At 35.6% G+C, this 19,434-nt stretch overlaps 1 protein-coding gene across 2 annotated transcripts in view; it reads left to right on the top strand.

The window, feature by feature from the left end:
• Nucleotides 1-327: 327 nt before the first annotated feature.
• The window catches only part of LOC124552527 (cleavage and polyadenylation specificity factor subunit 6-like), an 80,458-nt gene continuing 61,351 nt past the window's right edge, over nt 328-19,434 (top strand). The window contains exons 1-2 of one of the 2 annotated variants that reach the window (XM_047126841.1): nt 328-621; nt 708-986. In XM_047126841.1, coding sequence (XP_046982797.1) covers nt 727-986 — 260 coding nt within the window. In that variant the 5' untranslated portion in view covers nt 328-621; nt 708-726. Of the gene's footprint in view, nt 987-19,434 lie in introns of both variants that reach the window. The other variant, XM_047126842.1, reaches the window with a different exon arrangement.

Raw genomic sequence — 19,434 nt, 5'->3', positions numbered from 1 at the left:
AACTGATATTATGGTCAATATGACTTAATTACCTATGAAACTCTGAACTTCAAACTAATACTTAATTATCTATTATTACTAACAACCACTGATCACGAAAAAAAATCTACCGAAGGTGTATTGGTTGGCAACTGCTATTACGGTGATAAATCCAAAACTATTTTTGATACATTTTACATTCTACATCTACATCTAAATTCTCATAATTTAATTTCCATTGACTCAACTTCATCTCAAATATTTGAAAGATTTCAGTTCTAGAATTTTTTTCAGGTTTAAAAAAATTATTACGGATCTACTTCTTTAATACGAGCATTCATGCTCATACATTATCTTTGAAATGGCTGAGTAGTATAATGGCGAATTGTGCTTGTTTATGAATGTTATTTAATGTTTGTTAAAGGAGAAAAAGTGCATTAGTGTTGTTATTTGGTTAGAGAAACTGAAGCGGAATAACAATATACAGAACTTATATCACGTACGTGTAGTTGGCTACCGTTTATAGAAATGGTAGCGTCTTCTAAACGTATTTCCAAACGCGCCGATGTTGGGGGAGAGGATAAAGCAAGTGTAAACTGTGCAATCGGTTTTGTATAATATTGATCTTTTGCAGTCTGAAAGGTATAAATTTCATGACTCCCTCATGGAAACAGGAAGAGAACTCTTACGCAGAATGTGCTTTGGGGATTAAATTCGACCTGTTTCAGATAACCTTCTGGCGTCGAAATGGATATACCATTGCCAGGAGAATCGGACCCAGCTCCGATATTACCATCGAGTCCACCCCCAGTTGTTTCAACGCCAGCATTCAACATTCCGTTGCCTACCTGTGGTATGCAGTTCAACGCGTCAATTCCTCCACCATTACCATTGCCTCCAATGAACAAACCACCCCCCTCTTTGCTGGGTGTTCCTTTACCACCGCCGCCGTTGCCGTCCGGTCCACCACCGTCTCTGCCTCCCCCAGATCAAGAAGATCCCAACAAGTAAGTACAAAGAAACTGCGGATTCTTTTTTTTTTTTATTTTCGCGTCGTAAATTTTTTTAGATTCTACCAATCCTGAACTTCCTGAAACAAAGCCGTAACAACTACAGCGCCCTTCGGTTTCACTACAGTTAAACATGTACTTTCAGAATAGGTTACTGCAACAGATGATTTCCCAGTAGGCTAAAATTTGTATGTAGCGTGTTTTTTTTTTTTTTTTTTTTTTTTTTTTCTTCCAGTCATTGCCCTTTCTGAGCTTGTGCTCTCCGATTTGATATTTACATTGCCAGGGGTCAGTAATGAACTCTTGTCTTTCTTCCTTTTTCATGTGGGTACCATTTTATTATACAGTGAAATGCCTTTTTTTTTTTTTTTTTTTTTTTTTTTTTTTTGCATGGTTCTATTTTAAAATCCGTTCATATCTTTGTGCAAAAATGTTAAATGATTGTTGGGTAAAATACTGAAACTGTTATCCTTTTTATAAGATTCAGATTCAACGTTACACATGTTGTTGATGAGTGTAATGAGATCTTTTTCTGGAGAAACAGGCTATCAGTATGCTTCAATAAAACAATGTAAAAAAAATTGAAGTAGTTGAGCAGAGGGAGTTATTGTTCTTCATCGGTGAATTGGTTTGGTGATGGAGCTGCACTAATGCTGCGTAAAATCCATCAATTGCTTTATGTTGTGGTTTTCTCACAGCATATGGCTCCATGAAGAATGCAAGAAAAATGTAATAAAATAACCATATGCATAGAGCTCTACTAAATATTAAACGGAATGGTTGTGGTACTGGCTTCATAAAAAGTATTCAGTTGCCGCACAGTCAGCTCTTGGAAGGAACATTAATTAATGTACACCTCTGTAAATTCAATATAGTATGAAATTTAGGTTTTAAATGTTCCATTGGCAGAGGTTACTTTGCAGCATAGCATTTAACCTGAAAAACAGTAAAAAACTTGAGTCCGGCATTGATATTTTTGTAGTACAGTGGCTGTTTAAAAACATTCACAAATGAATAAAAGAATTACACATGTTGCAGCTAGTGGCATTAAAGGAGCATTCCTCCTCATTAAATCTTGTTCTTGTATGATTCCCTTACAGTGGAAATATCTGATTTATTGTAATGTTCAACTGAAATACGTTGACACACATGTATTGTCCACATTAGAGGACAAACAATTGAAAGGAACAAATTTTGTTCTACTGACATTTGTGCATCTGGGGGCAATTCCATAGTTACGGGTGTTACATGCACACACCTTAAAATCGGGAAAAATAATGTAAGGAAAAATATTTATTGGATTTAATATTGAAAACTTTTAAGGCTTACATTATATTTCATGTTATAAATGTTGATACTGGAATTGTTTTATTGTTCTCCTGGTTATTAATCAAAAAAGTAGTGTTACGGGTGTTACCAAAAGCAGACCTGGCCCCTGTTATGAGTTAGGGAATTCTCTAATTTCTGTGAACTTGATGAAGCTTTTGTTCTTGTAAAACAACTGTTAAAAGGTATTGCCCCAAATTTTATTTTGAAATATAAATTTTTATTTTTTTGGACATCATAACTCAGTATTTATATGTGATTCTTGAGTTTCTCCCGGCGTATTTGATAATCAAAATATCCACGGGTGTGCTGCCAGTCTATAGTGTCCAACGGGAACAATATTTCGGCGATCATACATGTCGCCATCATCAGGTGAATTGACGGACTGAGCTCCTGTGAACGTGCTGGCATGGAGATCCGTACGCTAAGGCTGCTCAGAGGGAACTGGGTTTGGTCGCGGCGGCGGCCGATTATCGCCGCCGCCGCGACCGAACCCAGTTCCCTCTGAGCAGCCTTAGCGTACGGATCTCCGTGCCAGCACGTTCACAGGAGCTCAGTCCGTCAATTCACCTGATGATGGCGACATGTATGATCGCTGAAATATTGTTCCCGTTGGACACTATATACTGGCAGCACACCCGTGGATATTTCAGTATTTATATATTTTTTGCTGTTACGGGTGTTACATTAAATGTTACGGGTGCTACATAGATTCATCAGATTTCATTCTTAAAGGAATAAATCTACCTCTTACAATTGCATAAAAAGAAAAGAAGTATTATAGTTTATTTGGAATAGAAGTATGTACTTAAGAAAACATATTTGAAGGATAAAGCTATTTATTACACAAAAAATTTTGTTCACAGTTTTAAAGCACAACTAGGCCAAGATATCGTTACTTACATTTACCTCATTTTGTAGGCCTGACAAATTTATGACAAAAATGTTTTCTTATTATTGATAGGTTTAAAAACTTTTTAATAATCTTTTTCAGCAACATCCAATTCAAAATTGAAGTCATAGTACAAACGGTTACCTTGTTGTTTGATTTCTGGTGTTGTTACCTTAGATCAGGCTGTTCCAGCTCGTGGGCTCCGTTGTGAGCCGTGGAGCGCTCCCTGCTCCAGGGAGCCGTGTCGCTCGCTGTGACCAGTCAAGTGGGCCAGCACGTGGCACGGCTGGCTGAGGCAGGCGGCAAGGCAAGCGTTTTGATGTGCCAGCTGCGTCTTACAAGATCGACAACCTCACACTCTTAGCTGCTAAGACGTGGTGACGTGCTACACCAGGAAATACGATCTTCAGGAAATAAATATGAAACAAATGTTTTACAAGAAATTGCATACTAAATTTATTGGGCCTCTGTAGTTTGAAATTTTCTTTTCATTGCAAGATCGGAAATATCTGGCGTCAAAGTGTTCGCAGCGTTAATGCGGAGGATGGCCTTCATTGTTGCATCCTGAAGAAGCGATCATTCCTTACTTTGTAACTGTTTTCATTGCTCAGAAAAGCTGCTCACATCAAAACGTAGATCCGAACATGAACATGATCTGAGCGGCATTGTTGTGAAGTTTGAGAAATGTTTTTTCTGTAATGAACACTACCATCGTGACAAATACAACGTGTTGTAGTACCTCTCTTTCAACAAAGTTGAATTTTGCAAATCAATAATCTCCAATTGAAGTGACGATGACAAGTCATCGGTGGAAACTGAAAAAGGAGTGCTGAACACCTTAAGTTCCATTTCCAAACTAGTGAGGTCTCGGAATCGTGTGTCAAACGACGTGATGAGCTGCTTTAAGTTTGCTTGGTAATCGCCGAGAGTAGTACCTTCAGGTAGTTTTAAAGAAGCAAGATGATTGAAGAACGTTAGATGTCCATTACTCATCTGCCTCTCAAATAAACGTATTTTTTCCATGAACACTTTGATCTGGTCGTGCATGTCAATGATTAGCTGCCCTTTGCCCTGCAATGACAGATTTAAATTATTCAGATGCATAGTTATGTCAGCTAGGAACGCCAGGTCTGATATCCATTTTATATCTTTCAGACAACGCATTACTTCCCCTTTCATTTCTAGAAAAGGGGTATTTCTTCACTAATGGCAAAGAAAACATCAAGAACTTTTCCACGACTCAGCCAACGAACTGTACTGTGGTAAGATATATCCCCATACTCCACTTCCACATCTTTCAGGAATCCTTTGGCGACGCACAAAATTCACACACTTCACGACATCTTTCATCACGCCTCCTAGTCTGCTGTTTCAGCACACAGTGCCTCTTGATGCATTACAGAACACGAACTATGTTGCATGTTTTGATACCCTCCGTATTACGAATCCGTTTTTAAACATACATCTACTGGTATGTCGTTCTTAAGCCTGGCTACCAGTTCTCTGCGTGTAATGCCTTCTACCTGACTGTATTTAATTCTGTATATTGTACCTCTTCGCAGAATTAAATACTTTATGACATACAAAACACTGCGGTCGACCATGCCTCTCAATGAATAGAAAGGTATCCTCCAACAGAGGTACAGGGCTCCCGCGGCTAGTCATAGCTGTCATTGAGCATGGATTATTACGGCTGCATGCGGCCAGGGGGCAGTGAGTTCGCTTTCCCCCGCCACGCGGGCTCCGAGCTGCCGCAGTGAGCGCTCCGGAGCGCTCCGGCTCCCTGGAGCTCGGTTGGAACAGCCTGCCTTAGGTAGTACTTGACTGAATTTCACAAAACAAACATCAGTTTCATCTAGTTTAAAAAGTGTTTTACTTTTTCCTACTGACTTCAGAAACATTATTTTCACATCCTCCTCTTCATCAACCTCACTCTGGCAGATTCCCAAGTAACAGTATTGAATTTTGGATAGGGTTGGCTTCTTTTTGTCATTTGGAATGTCATCCAAGACAAATAACCCAAATTTTAAATCAGACTTTTCAATTTTATTAGTTAGGCTTAACTCACAAGCACTTCCAATATTGACTTGTGATTCAGATAGTGAAACAGTCTCCTGATCAGAATCATCAGAACTGCACACTTCATAGAAGTTTATGCATCTTTTTGCATGTAATGTTTTAACTTTGGCCTCCTCAGTAATAAATACTGACACCCTCGTCATTAATGACTCTGCTGTTTTTGAAACCAGCAAATCAGTTGTGTTATAAGGCCAAAAGTGATGACAGCCCTGAATTTGAGGAATCCCTTGTAAAATTTTCCACCTTTCATCCAAAATAGGACTGTTATGCTCCACTGTTATGTTATCAACCCATAATACCTTAATTTTAGAAAAATTCTTCAGAGTGTGGTCATAACAGTCAGTTGTGTTATTAATAATAATTTTCCTAGATCTAACAGCTGTACACATGCTCCTCTTTAGTGCACCTCCAATGCCATCCATGGCTCCTTTACCATGTGAACTGCCAAAAAATTCCACTCAACTGTCAGTCCAAAGTTTCTCTCAAAATAACATAGATTGGACAGAGTATATTTGTTTTTGAACTGCCCAGCACAGTACATTGTTAAACATAGACTCTTATGAATGACTAGAATTTGCCTCAATAAGCAGTTTACTGGGCCTATATAAAATTTAAAACTGAGGTTATAAATATTGTTGTTCTTGGAAAAGTTGGAATGGAAAACATAAACTATATGTAATCTAAAGAATTTTGGGCTTAATTAACATTTTAGGAGAACATCAGTTGAGTCAGGTTAATGCTCTAATTAACTTTTATAATGTAGTTGTAGTGCTTAAAAGATGTATGCAGAGGAATAAAAATTTTAGTTTTCATGCTTAAAACTGTTTTCATATGTAATAAACATAGTTAAAATTTTTTTTTCATTCATAATAATACCCTTTGGTTATAATTTAAATGTAGGGCCTAGGCCTACTAAAGATGAAGGTGGCATTAAACCTTCCCATTCAAGTTACGGGTGCTACACATGTGTTAAGTAACACCCGAAACAAAAATTAGTAACACCTGTAACAGCTCTAAGAGTGTTAAATAAGATTTCAAAATGCCATATAATGGTATGATATTGTAAAACATGTGCATAACCTCACTTTTACAGAAAGGTATTGTACAGAACAAATTTACTAGATTACAAATTAAACTTTTGTATCTTTTTTGCTACGGGTGTTACAAGCGGCATATATATTATAAAACTAACAAAATAAAGAAATGCAATTAGCTTACTTCAACAAAACGAATTATTATGAGCTATAACAATGTTGACTTCAATATTCTTTGCAACAATAGAACAATCAGCCATAGATAACACAACTAATACTCATCTGGAAATAGCATAAAACATACCTCTCTGTGGTGCCATAGAGTAGTGCACTTTAAAGACTTAGTGAAGGTAGAAATTTAATGTTTTCATGTTCATGATTATTTTGCAATGAACATATGTACTTTTAACTTGGCATTTTTTAAGGTTATATTTGTAATATTGTCATTTTAATTTTTTGTCACAAAGTCTCTTTAACATGGAATGACCCCTGGTCTTAATTTAGTAAGATGATTTCTTAACATGTTTAACATACAGCATTTGTAAATGTTTCGTATATAAATTAAACAACTTTTAATGTGTTTTAATATATGGCCAATTTGTCAGTTATTAGCATCTTGGAAACAAATATTCGGTATTTGATTCTTTAAATTGAGAATCTAAACTGATCTGACTTTTTAGCTGACGTTAAAATTACCACTTATGCCGATCACACAACTCCTTTCTAATATTTTTTTGTGTGGTGTTTCATTGCTGTATACAAAGCACCTTAGTTTGTATGAGAGAAAGCTGGTATCTTACTGAAACAGTGTTCTCTATTGTCATTAACAAATTAATGGTAGGAAATTATGTATTATTTACGCCTGTCAGCACTACTTCTCCAGATACTGTAGACTTAGTGTTAAGTGCATGTGTTTTGAATTGAAAACTTCAATTATTTTTATTTCTCTGGAGAAGATGCTAGACATTCAATGTATTAGTCAACTTAGGGTCAGGAAGGTGCTTTTTCTGCTTTACAAATACTTTCAGACTTGCTTGTATTAATAGTATTGCAAAAATCGATACAGGTAAAGTATTTGACTTGGGTCTTAGTTATGTTTGGTTTGCTATCCTATTTTGCTTGGATGATGGTGAACCACACTTACATGGAAGCAATAGCCCCAATGACTAGTTATAAGTGTGGTGCAGGCAAACCGAAGTATAGTTCTCAGGCAACAATATTATGAAAAGGATAGTTTCTAATCACCAGAAGCAGAGATGCTGAGGTGCAGATTGGCAACAAAAAGACTGTCACACAATAAGCTTTTGGCCAACAAGGCCTTTGTCAAAAACAGGCCACACACACCCACCTGTGCGTGTGCAAACGCAGCTACTCTGGCTTCAGCTTCCAGTGACTGTGTGTGTTTGTGTTTTTGTGTGTGTGTGTGTGTGTGTGTGTGTGTGTGTGTGTGTGCGTGTGCGTGTGCGTTTTGAGAAAGGCCTTGGCCGAAAACTTCTTGTTGTGACAGTCTTTTTTTTTGTTGTTGTGCCTATCTGCAACTCGGCATCTCTGCTATATGATGCGTAGCAACTATCCTGAATTTTCCTTTGTTATATAAGCAGTTGAAGACTAGAACAGTGTCATAATTAGCAAGACTCTCTTACAGGTTTTCCTCCTGATTTAGGTTAAGGTAATGTGACAGCAGGAAGGGCACAGCAATAAAATGACTCATTTCCTGTGATTTTTCAGATACCAAGAAAATAAATGAACAGTGCAAATCGAAATGGAAGAATTAGTATATGTGCAAAGATTGAAAGCAGCTCAAATTGAATTGACACATATCAGTTGACAATTGACAGCATTTTATTGAAGAATTGTTAGTGCTGCTTTCGCCTTAATGAAACAATTCAAGCATATTTGTTTCGTATATACCATAAGTTTTCTAACGTGGTTCTTGTTTAAAACAAGTTGTTACGTGAACATATCCGATCAGTCCAAAATGTTTTAACATTGAATTAATAAAAAGTTAAGGTGATCTACGTGGTCCTCTCTCCTCCCCCCTTCCCCACCCTCACTTTGTGCCACACACAGAACTTTCATACAACATTGTGAAACTGTTAGAAAAGTCCTCCTTTGGGATGTAGTGCATCACATTCACACCATCTGCAGTTTTGCTGGCTCATCAGAAACCCATTTTACACTTGATCATTTTGCGGTTGGTTCATATTGATAACACCAAACTTTGTCACTAATTATTGGTTTTTCCAGACGAGAATTTGCCCAATTTTTTTCATTTCAATCAAGATGTGGCAGGTGTCCACTTAGTCATGGGTCATTCCATGTTAAAGAGACTTTGTGACAAAAAAAATTAAAATGACAAAATTACAAATATAACCCTAAAAATGCCAAGTTAAAAGTACATTTGTTCATTGCAAAATAATCATGAATATGAAAAAAATAAATTTCTACCTTCACTAAGTGTTTAAAGTGCACTACTCTATGGCACCACATAGAGGTATGTTTTATGCAATTTCCAGGTGAGTATTAGTTGTGTTATCTATGGCTGATTGTTCTATTGTTGCAAAGAATATTGAAGTCAACATTGTTATAGCTCATAATAATTCGTTTTGTTGAAGTAAGCTAAATGCATTTTGTTAGTTTTATAATATATATGCAGCTTGTAACACCCGTAACAAAAAAGATACAAAAGTTTAATTTGTAATCTAGTAAATTTGTTCTGTACAATACCTTTCTGTAAAAGTGAGGTTATGCACATGTTTTACAATATCATACCATTACATGGCATTTTGAAATCTTATTTAACACTCTTAGAGCTGTTACGGGTGTTACTAATTTTCGTTTCGGGTGTTACTTAACACATGCGTAACATCCATAACTTGAATTGGAAGGTTTAATGCCACCTTCATCTTTAGTAGGCCTAGGCCCTACATTTAAATTATAACCAAAGGGTATTATTATGAATGAAAAAAGTTTTTTAACTATGTTTATTACATATGAAAACAGTTGTAAGCATGAAAACAAAAATTTTTATTCCTCTGCATACATTTTTTAAGCACTACACCTACATTATAAAAGTTAATTAGAGCATTAACCTGACTCAACTGATGTTCCCCTAAAAAGTTAATTAAGCCCAAAATTCTTTACATATAGTTTGTTTTCCATTCTGACTTTTCCAAGAACAACAATATTTATAACCTCAGTTTTAAATTTTATATATGCCCAGTAAACTGCTTATTGAGGCAAATTCTAGTCATTCATAAGAGCCTATGTTTAACAATGTACTGTGCTGGGCAGTTCAAAAATAAATATACTTTGTCCAATCTATGTTATTTTGAGAGAGACTTTGGATTGACAGTTAAGTGGAATTTTTTTGCCAGTTCACATGGTAAAGGAGCCATGGATGGCTTGGAGGTGCACTGAAGAGGAGCATGTGGACATGCTGTTAGATCTAGGAAAATTATTATTAACAATACAATTGAGTTTTATGACTACACTCTGAAGAATTTTATTAAGTTTAAGATATTATGGGTTGATAAGATAGGAGCATAACATTCCTATTTTGGATGAAAGGTGGAAAAATTTACAAACGATTCCTCAAATCCAGGGCTGACATCACTTTTGGCCTTATAACACAACTGATTTGCTGGTTTCAAAAACAGCAGAGTCATTAATGACAAGGGTGTCAGTATTTATTTCTGAGGACGCCAAAGTTAAAACATTACATGCAAAAAGATGCATAAACTTCTATGAAGTGTGCAGTTCTGATGCTTCTGATCAGGAGACTGCTTCACTATCTGAATCACAAGACAACATTGGAAGTGCTTGTGAGTTAAGCTTAACTAATAAAATTGAAAACTCTGATTTAAAATTTGTCTTGGTTTACTTTGCAAGTGGTAAAAAGAAGCCAACCCTATCCAAAATTCAATACTGTTACTTGGGAATCTGCCAGAGTGAGGTTGATGAAGAGGAGGATGTGAAAATAATGTTTCTGAAGTCAGTAGGAAAAAGTAAAACACTTTTTAAACTAGATGAAACTGTTGTTAGTATTTGACTGAATTTCACAAAACAATCTAAGATAACACCAGAAATTAAAGAACAAGGTAACCGTTCATACTATGAGTTCAATTTTGAGTTGGATGTGGCTGAAAAAGATTATTAAATGAAGTTTTTAAACCTATCAATAATAAGAAAACATTTTTGTCATAAATTTATTAGGCCCACAAAATTAGGTAAATGTAAGTAATGATATCTTGGCCTAGTTGTACTATAAAATTGGAACAAAATTTTTTGTGTGATAAATAGCTTTATCCTTCAAATATGTTTTCTTAAGTACATACTTTTATTCCAAATAAACTACAGTACTTCTTTTATTTTGATGCAATTGTAAGAGGTAGATTTATTCCTTCAAGAATCAAATCTGATGCATCTATGTAACACCCGTAACATTTAATGTAACACCCGTAACAGAAAAAAATATATATATACTGAGTTACGATGTCCAAAAAAAATAAAAATTTATATTTCAAAATAAAATTTGGGGCAATGCCTCTTAACAGTTGTTTTACAAGAATAAAGGCTTCATCGAGTTTGCAGAAATTAGAGAATTCCCTAACTCATAACAGGGGCCAGGTCTGCTTTTGGTAACACCCGTAACACTACGTTTTTGATTAATAACCAGGAGAATAATAAAACAATTCCAGTATCAACATTTGTCACATGAAATATAATGTAAGCCTTAAAAGTTTTCAATATTAAATTCAATAAATATTATTCCTTACATGATTTTTCCTGATTTTAAGGTGTGTACATGTAACACCCGTAACTATGGAATTGCCCTCACTTTTGTCCTGCACTTGATGTGTGGGATACACTTTTTACACACACTTCTGGAAATTACTTGCTAGTGGACACATGTCTTCAGCTAATGCTTTAGTGTGAACCTAACCATCTGTAACTAATTCTGTTTTGGGACTGTAACATATATTTTGAGTACAATGGGATGTGAAATGTATGTAGTTAACAAAACTGTTACCTTCGCACGTACTAATGGGCTGGTGTCTTAAATCTTACGATAATTATGACACCTACACAAATAGGCGCAATAATGGTGGAAATTGTTTAAATATACTCAAATGCAGATACTCTTAAAGTATTATGTACCATCAGCGAAAATTTTGTAAGATGCTTTGTAATAATCTAAGACTGAAATTGTACAACCATGCAACCAATAACGGAACAATGAGACCTACAGGTGGCACTAAATCATTGAAACACTTCATCACAACTGTGAAACTGATCACATTCAAGAATGCTATGGAGAATTCCATTTTTAGGGCAAATAGTTGGATGGTAGGAGATGGTGCACAAGCGAATGTAAAGCATTGTGGGCAAGTTGAGTGGTGCTCAGATAACACAGTCAGTAGAATATTTACACATGAAAGGCAGAGGTCTTGGCTTCGAGTCTCACACACTTTTTTAATCTGACGGGAAGTTCTATTTTTGATGAAGGCCTGATGTGTTCAAAGCTTTATTTGGAACAGTCTTTTTGTTGTGCCTATCTGTGACTCAGCATCTCTGCTATATGGTGAGTAGCAACTTCCCTTTTCATAATATTGTTACATTCCATCCTGTCCTTCCCATTGTTTGTGTTAAGAAATGAACTATTTTTGCTTTATCTTAATTTTTGTAAAAGGTATGGCCCTTTGAGAAATATATATTTTGCAAATAACTGTTAAAACATTAGAAAACAAAAAATATAACTCATAAACCAAAGTACTGGAGACCTGGCAGATGTTTTACATTAAAGCCCCCTCTTAGTTTGTATTCCTAGGTGTGACGTAGTTGATGTGTTGAATGTTACCATTTCTGCTCTAGCTCCTATTGCATACATTAAATAGCTGGAAAAGGTAAGAAGCACAAGAAGAAAACAGTATGTAAAAATAAAAATGGAAGAAATTGAAACAAGTTTCACCCAAGCACCTTCTTCAAAACTTTGTGAAGTGTATAATGTAGATGCATATGAAGATAGTGATATGTCCACGAAATGTAATGCATAGTTTCGAAACCTAAATACTGGTATCTCAGCAGCCACCAATACTGAGAAGGTACAATTATTGATCCTGATACCAGGTAGCTACTTTAAGCAGCAGATTCAGAAATACTTACCTACTTCCTCACATCATTTGATTTCAGGAGCTCGTAAAATAAAGAATGACAAAGGTATTTGGGCATGCCCAGATTCTTACTGCAGGCGTCCTTTGCAAGATGATATGCTTATTGTTGCCCTGGAATATTACCTAAGTGATGACAAAGATTGCAGCAGGCAAAATCCTAACCAGGGTGATGTTATATCTGTTAGTGATAATGGTGAGAAAGTTCAAAATATATAACAAGATCTCCTAATGAAAAAGGAAGACCCGATTTTAAAAATTGGTATCACAAAATTCTACTCATGACCAAAATGGGTAAATTGCCAGCCTGTGAAAGAAGTATGCATGTATATTTACCGCACTAATTTGAAGCTTGTTGTTTCACCATAAGTAGTGTCACAGGAAAGAAGTATACAGAGATAGACCTAATGCTTTTGTGTATACTACCCTCCATAAGTTTGGAAACGCCTTGTAATTATAGACAGTGGAAAGGAAATATAGTATAAAATGCATTTTGTTGTTTTCCAAATGTTTATTAAGCTCAAATAATACACAGGAAGATGCAACAATTAAATTTTAGATTCCTCAAAATAGCCACCCTAATCACTGCCTTGCACACACTCGGCCTGCGATGCATCAGTTTTGCCAAGGTTTCAGTTGGAATCAATCTCAATTCTTGCTGCAGGACCTCCCACAATTGTGACCCCACTCATGATTTCCCGTTTTCGGATCCTCCTGTCCAATTCATCCCATAGCAGCTCGATTGGGTTACAATCAGGAGATTGGTGTGGCCATTTCATGTTTTTTCAATATTTTGCGAACCTCCAGGGACTTCACATAGTTCTGACACAAGTGAGATGTATGTTTCGGGTCGTTGTCTTGCTGCAAGACAAACCCTTTCCCAATCGGACTCAAACCAGATGTCCTAGCATGTCGCTGGAGAACGGCATCATAATCCTTTCAGTTCATTTTTCTATCTATTTTCACCAACTCTCCAACTTTATTCCCTCCAAAGGATCCCCATACCATCACAGAACCCCCTCCGTGCTTTACAGTTATAATTACGCACTGAGGATTGAAGTGTTCATGTGGTAAACAGTGCACAAATTGATGGTGTTTACTTCCAAATATTTTGAACTTGGATTCATCAGTGAATAAGACTCTTTCCCAATCCCCCACTGTCCAATGTTGGTGTGTCTTAGCCCACTGAAACCTTTTCTTCTTTTAACAGGGTGCTACAGTGGTTTCCTTGTTGCTACATAACCTCGGAGGTTGTTGTCTGCCAGGCGTCGTCTCACTGTTGACTCACTCACTGGCGTATCCCTCATTGTGTTTAGCTCAGCAGTCAATTCACGTACAGTTTTTAATCTGTTACATTTACTGGTCACTACCAAATACTTTTCCTGGTGTTCTGATATTTTCCTGGATACTCCTCAGTGAGGACGATCTCCATAGGAGCCTGTTTCTTGATGTCTGTGTGTGGTTTTGACAACTCCGCTGATGGAAGTCATCAGTTTCTTTGCTGTTTGTCAGACACTATTGCCTTCTTGGTGCAAAGTGATTATCATTACCCGTTATTCGTAAGGAACCTGGCACTTCAGGGCCATTTTCAATTACTTTTGTGGCATGTTATACCATCATGCAAACGCAACTACAGGTGAACAGAAATGTAATCTATGTACCTCTACATAGCCATGCAGTCTACTCATGCCACCTGGCATGTTCAGTAGAACTACTTGGACAGGTAACATCGGTTTACATAAAATGGAGCAATACATAGTATGTTGCAATATGTATATATATGTACAATAATTCATTGTACAATACTGTATGTGTCATTATTAACCGTTATTTGAGCTTGCTATTCCATATTCTAACTAATAACTCACATTGATCAATTCCATTTTGCTCCTTTGTAATACGCAGCATGGTGTTTCCAAACTTATGGAGGGCAGTGTATATGTCAACAGCCGCAAGATAAATGTCGGTTGTAGAAGTGTGCGATGTGTCCTTGTGCTGTGCTGAAGTGATGACTGTTGAAGCATTACACCTTCAGGATACTGACAATGACAAAATGTATGCATTGTAGGAGGGAGAAGAGTTGGTGAAGGAGATACTACAGCCAGAGAAGTTCATTACAGAGGTCAGGCATTGGGTCATGAAAGGAATAGCTCACCATCATATCTGTAGGATTGAGAGAAAAGCCATATCAGAAGTAAAATCAGCCACATGCTAGAATACTGATACACTAGTTCTTCGTTTTGACTTTGTTGAGAACTGGTCTGTTCCTTTGCAAAATGAAATTCAAAGTTACCACTAGCACACATCACCGGTCCTTAGCGATATATATAATGCTTCGCTGGCACAGGGGCCTTTTCCAGACAGATTGAAATACGCAGTTGTCAAACCTCTTCATAAGAAAGGGGACAAGAGTGACTTAAATAATTATAGACCAATCTCATGTTGACTTCATTTTCTAAAATATTTGAAAAATTTATGTATTCAAGAGTAGTCTCACATTTAAGCGAAAATAATTTAGTCAGCATGTCACAGTTCGGATTCTGGAAGGGTTACTCAACTGGGAATGCTGTCCACACATTTACCCATCAAATAGTACAAGCCCTAAATAACAAATTATTGCCAGTTGGTATTTTTATGATCTCTCCAAGGCATTTGACTGTGTGGATCATGTCACACTCTTAGAAAAACTCAGGTTTTATGGAATTGAAGGCTATACACACAGCTGGTTTGAATCATACTTAATGAACAGAAAGCAAAAAGTTGTGTTGAATAGCAGAAATAATGTTGGGAGGTTGGTAAATTCTAGTGAATGGGAGTTATCACAAAGGGAGTCCCACAGGGTTCAATTTTAGGTCCTGCTGTTCCTTATTCATGTGAATGACCTCCCACTTAACGTTCAGCAAGCAGAACTAGTTCTTTTTGCAGATGACATGAGAGTTATAATAAATCACATTCCAGAAGAAGCAGCTGAAGATATTGTTAAGGATGTCGTTCAAAGAATTATTAAATGGTTCTCAGAAAAAGAACTCTCCCTGAAGGGGACCACACCCTGCCCATCTAACCCATTTTAATTTAGGCAAGTATTTGACCCATTTCTGAAAAAAACTATTTGATGCAGTGCCTTAATATTTTTACTGTGTGTTGCATGATGCTAATAGTCAACTGTACTAAAATCTACTTTATCCATTTTATAGTTTTTAAGAAATACTTTTCTAAATTTATTAACAAAAAATATTAAGTTTTTTCTGTGCAGAAAATATTTTTTTTGTTAACTTCCTAATGGGGAAATATTAATGAATGTAGTACCAGAGGTGGCTTTTTATGTTATGCAGAGTCTCAGAAAATTTCGTTCATTTATCTATGATGGGGCATATTTACTGAAAATTTTAGTTTGTGGGTCATTCCACATCAAATCACCCAATAAAAAATAAATTTTACACCCACCTCCTTAGATTTTCATGAAATTTGGCTCAAATGGTTCTAATACCATCCTGACAACACCTGCAAAAATTTTTTACTGTATCTCTTATAGTTTTTTTTTATAAATTTTTTAAGTTTTTATGTTATGTGTTTTCCGAACCTTCCGAAATGGTAAATTTAATTTGTATTCAAAATTTTAAAATTGCTTATCTTAAAAACTCTTCTAGATAACATCATGAATTTTTGCAGCAAGTTTATTTATTATACATATTTGAAGATAAAAATGATACTATTAAAATATATTTTCTATGAAAAAAATATATATATGTATTTTTTTTATTTTTTTTTTTATTTTTTATTTTTTTTAATGGATGTTTTGTTTTATAAGAATTGCAATATCTAGAGTCTCAGACCTGATAGAATGCTCAAATTTGTTTTAATTTACTCTTAAACATATAGGCTACTTGATAAAACAAAAATAATGATGGCTTTTTAACATGTTTATTAATTATAGTAGATTACATTAGAATTATGTACAAAGATAGTGCACTTACGACACATATGTATAACCCAACTGATTGCTTGAAACATTGAATTTTTTGAGTAATTTTGTCTTTTTAATAAACATTAATGCTGATTCAACTTGTTTTTCCACTTCATCCAAGAGCTTTCAGTTCTTTTGATACAGTCTTTATTGAAGTAATACATTCTTTCAGTGCCGCTTGATTGAGGTGCGTCTACTACACAGACTATGTGCTCCAAAGGCACTATGCAAGAATCTTCTCTTTCAGGCCAATAAAATGATGCAGCTGGTCCTGAAGGATGTAGAAATAGAATTTCTGGATCTTCTTCATCATTGAATATTGTTTTTACCAGTCCAAAGTACCAGTTACCATCATAATTTACAGCCACATAGCTATTTATGGATGGTTCAACACGAACCCAATCAGAAGATGAATGGAAAGAAAAGAGTAAGGAGGGTTTTACACTATCTGTAGTCCTTCTAATTTCAAGGTTGTTTGTTGGAAGTGGTTTGAAGTTATGAAAACTTGTTGTTCCAGGAATGGTTCGGGTTGCTGAAAAACGGTTTTCTAGTTTTAACCGTAGCAAATCAGCTTCTTTTTTGTCAATAAAGTGAAAATGAACACACATCGATTACTGTCATTATTTGTTCTTTGTCTGAAAGCTGTAGATTAGCTTTCCTTAAAATTCTTTTAATAGTTCCTCCTAGGCCATCACAAATTGACTTCCCATGACTTGTTGCAAAAAAAGAGTGTTGGGTCTTCAAATTAAAGTCTCTCAAGTGTTCAGTCAAATTTTTAAAACTGTTTCTATTTTTGTACTGCCCAGCACAACCATCTGTAAAGTAGTGAACTGAGTCAATGTCAGTATGATGTGATGACAGCCACTTTGTAATTTCTCTTTGTACAAAGTTAACAAAACCAGTATCACGTTCTTGGTCATCACTAATAAAACATTGGTTGGAAACAAAAACATTGTTTTCCTCATTTCTTAGAAAAACTCCAACTGGGTGTAGAGTACAACCACCTCTATTCCAGTGGTAACTTTGGATCTCATTTTGTATAACGAAGGAATAATTTTCACTGAAACCCATCACAATAATTGCTGTTTTGGGTGTTGGGTCTTCTTTCAATCTTTTAAAGGCTGCTGATTGGGATTTTGCTATAAACGAATGCGGGGTGAGCTTTTCCAATGACCTAACCAATAAAGAAATGTAATCTTCAACACTGATACGACTTTTTGATCATTTCTGCCCTGTCTGTGTTAACCCACTGACTGATTACAATTTCTTCTTCTAAATCATAATCTTCACTTAGTTTTTCAGATAAGTACTCAGTTAGTGCAGTATTTGCAGTACAGCTGTCGCAATGACGTAGCATGCAGTTTTGGTTTTCCGTGTTGCACACAAGCATCTTAATTAGGTCTTTATAAGATTCTTCAATTTTCACAGCATCCAGTAATAGTTTAACATTCTGGTGGATACTGCATACACATACAGTGTGTGTGCCTGCAGCACCAGCAAGGATACACCATTTAGGTCTCAAGAAACAAAATTTTGAAAATCCTACTTCTACCTTGGGATTCTCCCATTAGAAAGAATATAGAGTTCTCTCAAGTTACACAAAATGAGTCTTTTCTGCATGTACACATTTTTTTGAACACTTACTTTGTCTTTTGTTCCAGGTAGCACTCTGGAACTTTCATCCTTTTCATAAAAATCTGTTACAAGTTGTACTGTATTTTCAGAAAGAGTTTTACCTTTTTTTGGACCGGGAGTTTCCAAAATACCCTTTTCGGATTTTAGCTTTCTAGCTTGTCGCACCATGTACTCACTTACATTAAATTCTTTCATCACTTTATTTTGACTCCAAGAATCTGGAACCAAGGTCAGAATCTGGATTTTTCTAGACCTCCCAACAGATGAAATCTTCTTTCATAAGAGAAATCATTACATCAAAATCCTTTGCTTTCTCAACCACACTTGTATCTTCTTCGTCATCATCAGAACTTGGTGCATCATATTTTAATGCTTTTGAAACCGCCTTTTTTGCAGTCTTTTCAATACTGTTAACCTTCCTTTTAAAATAAGACCCTTTACTTTGTTCTGACAAGCCATGAAGCTCTATAAGTGTTAAACCTAAATTATCAAGAGCAATGTTTGTTTGTACGAGGGATTCATTTCTGGATTCCTGTGATTCTAATTCAACCATGACTTCATCATCTGTTTCACTTTCATTGACTTCAATTCTTTATTTTTCCTCACAAAAGTTACGGCATGTTGAGCAAAACTTTTGTCCAGGTTTTATGCTAATATTTTTTGTCAGTAATTGTTTAGAAAGATTCAAGCCTACACTTCTCAGTGATTTTTTGATGGGCTTTTTGTGTTTTTTTAGTGGGTCTACACATGTTGTTTGATACTTTTCAAAAACATTTAAAAAGTAGTAGCTGTGGTAGGAACCTATATTCTTAAATTCACACAGATTAATTCCAGATCGTAAGTGGATCAAATCTTTTTCTTCCTCGCTCAATTCAGATACCGGCTGTAACTGTTTTGAAGGTGTGTAGGTTGTTTGGAAACAGTCAGATTTTTTAAATAACCCTACGCTACAGGTTTGAATATCTGACATACTGATTTCACTTTTGGTCTGATTACTGTTCTGGTTACTTTTATAGGATATTGGAAAAGAATGTCTGTAAACTAAGTAACAGTACTTACTGAAAGTTCGAATAAACTTAATAAAATACTATCCAAGCACTATTTAACACTGTAATAATTTTTTACTTCAAAACACAGGAGTAACAAAACAAAATCCAAGTGTACATTGTTACTCGAAGAAGACAAAAACTTATTTTCGGTGTCTAAGTCACTTGGTACTTTTTATTTTTAAAATATAATTAATATTATTTTAAAAATTAGATAACTATTAAACAGGTTAAAAAGCCAACATAATTTTTCTTTTATCTAATAGCCTATACAATTAAGAGTATTTTAAAACAAATTT

Source organism: Schistocerca americana, chromosome 10 (genome assembly GCF_021461395.2).
Source record: "Schistocerca americana isolate TAMUIC-IGC-003095 chromosome 10, iqSchAmer2.1, whole genome shotgun sequence".
Taxonomy (NCBI): domain Eukaryota; kingdom Metazoa; phylum Arthropoda; class Insecta; order Orthoptera; family Acrididae; genus Schistocerca; species Schistocerca americana.
Note: the sequence above shows the minus strand (reverse complement) of the source record. Positions and strands in the feature narration are given on the sequence as shown.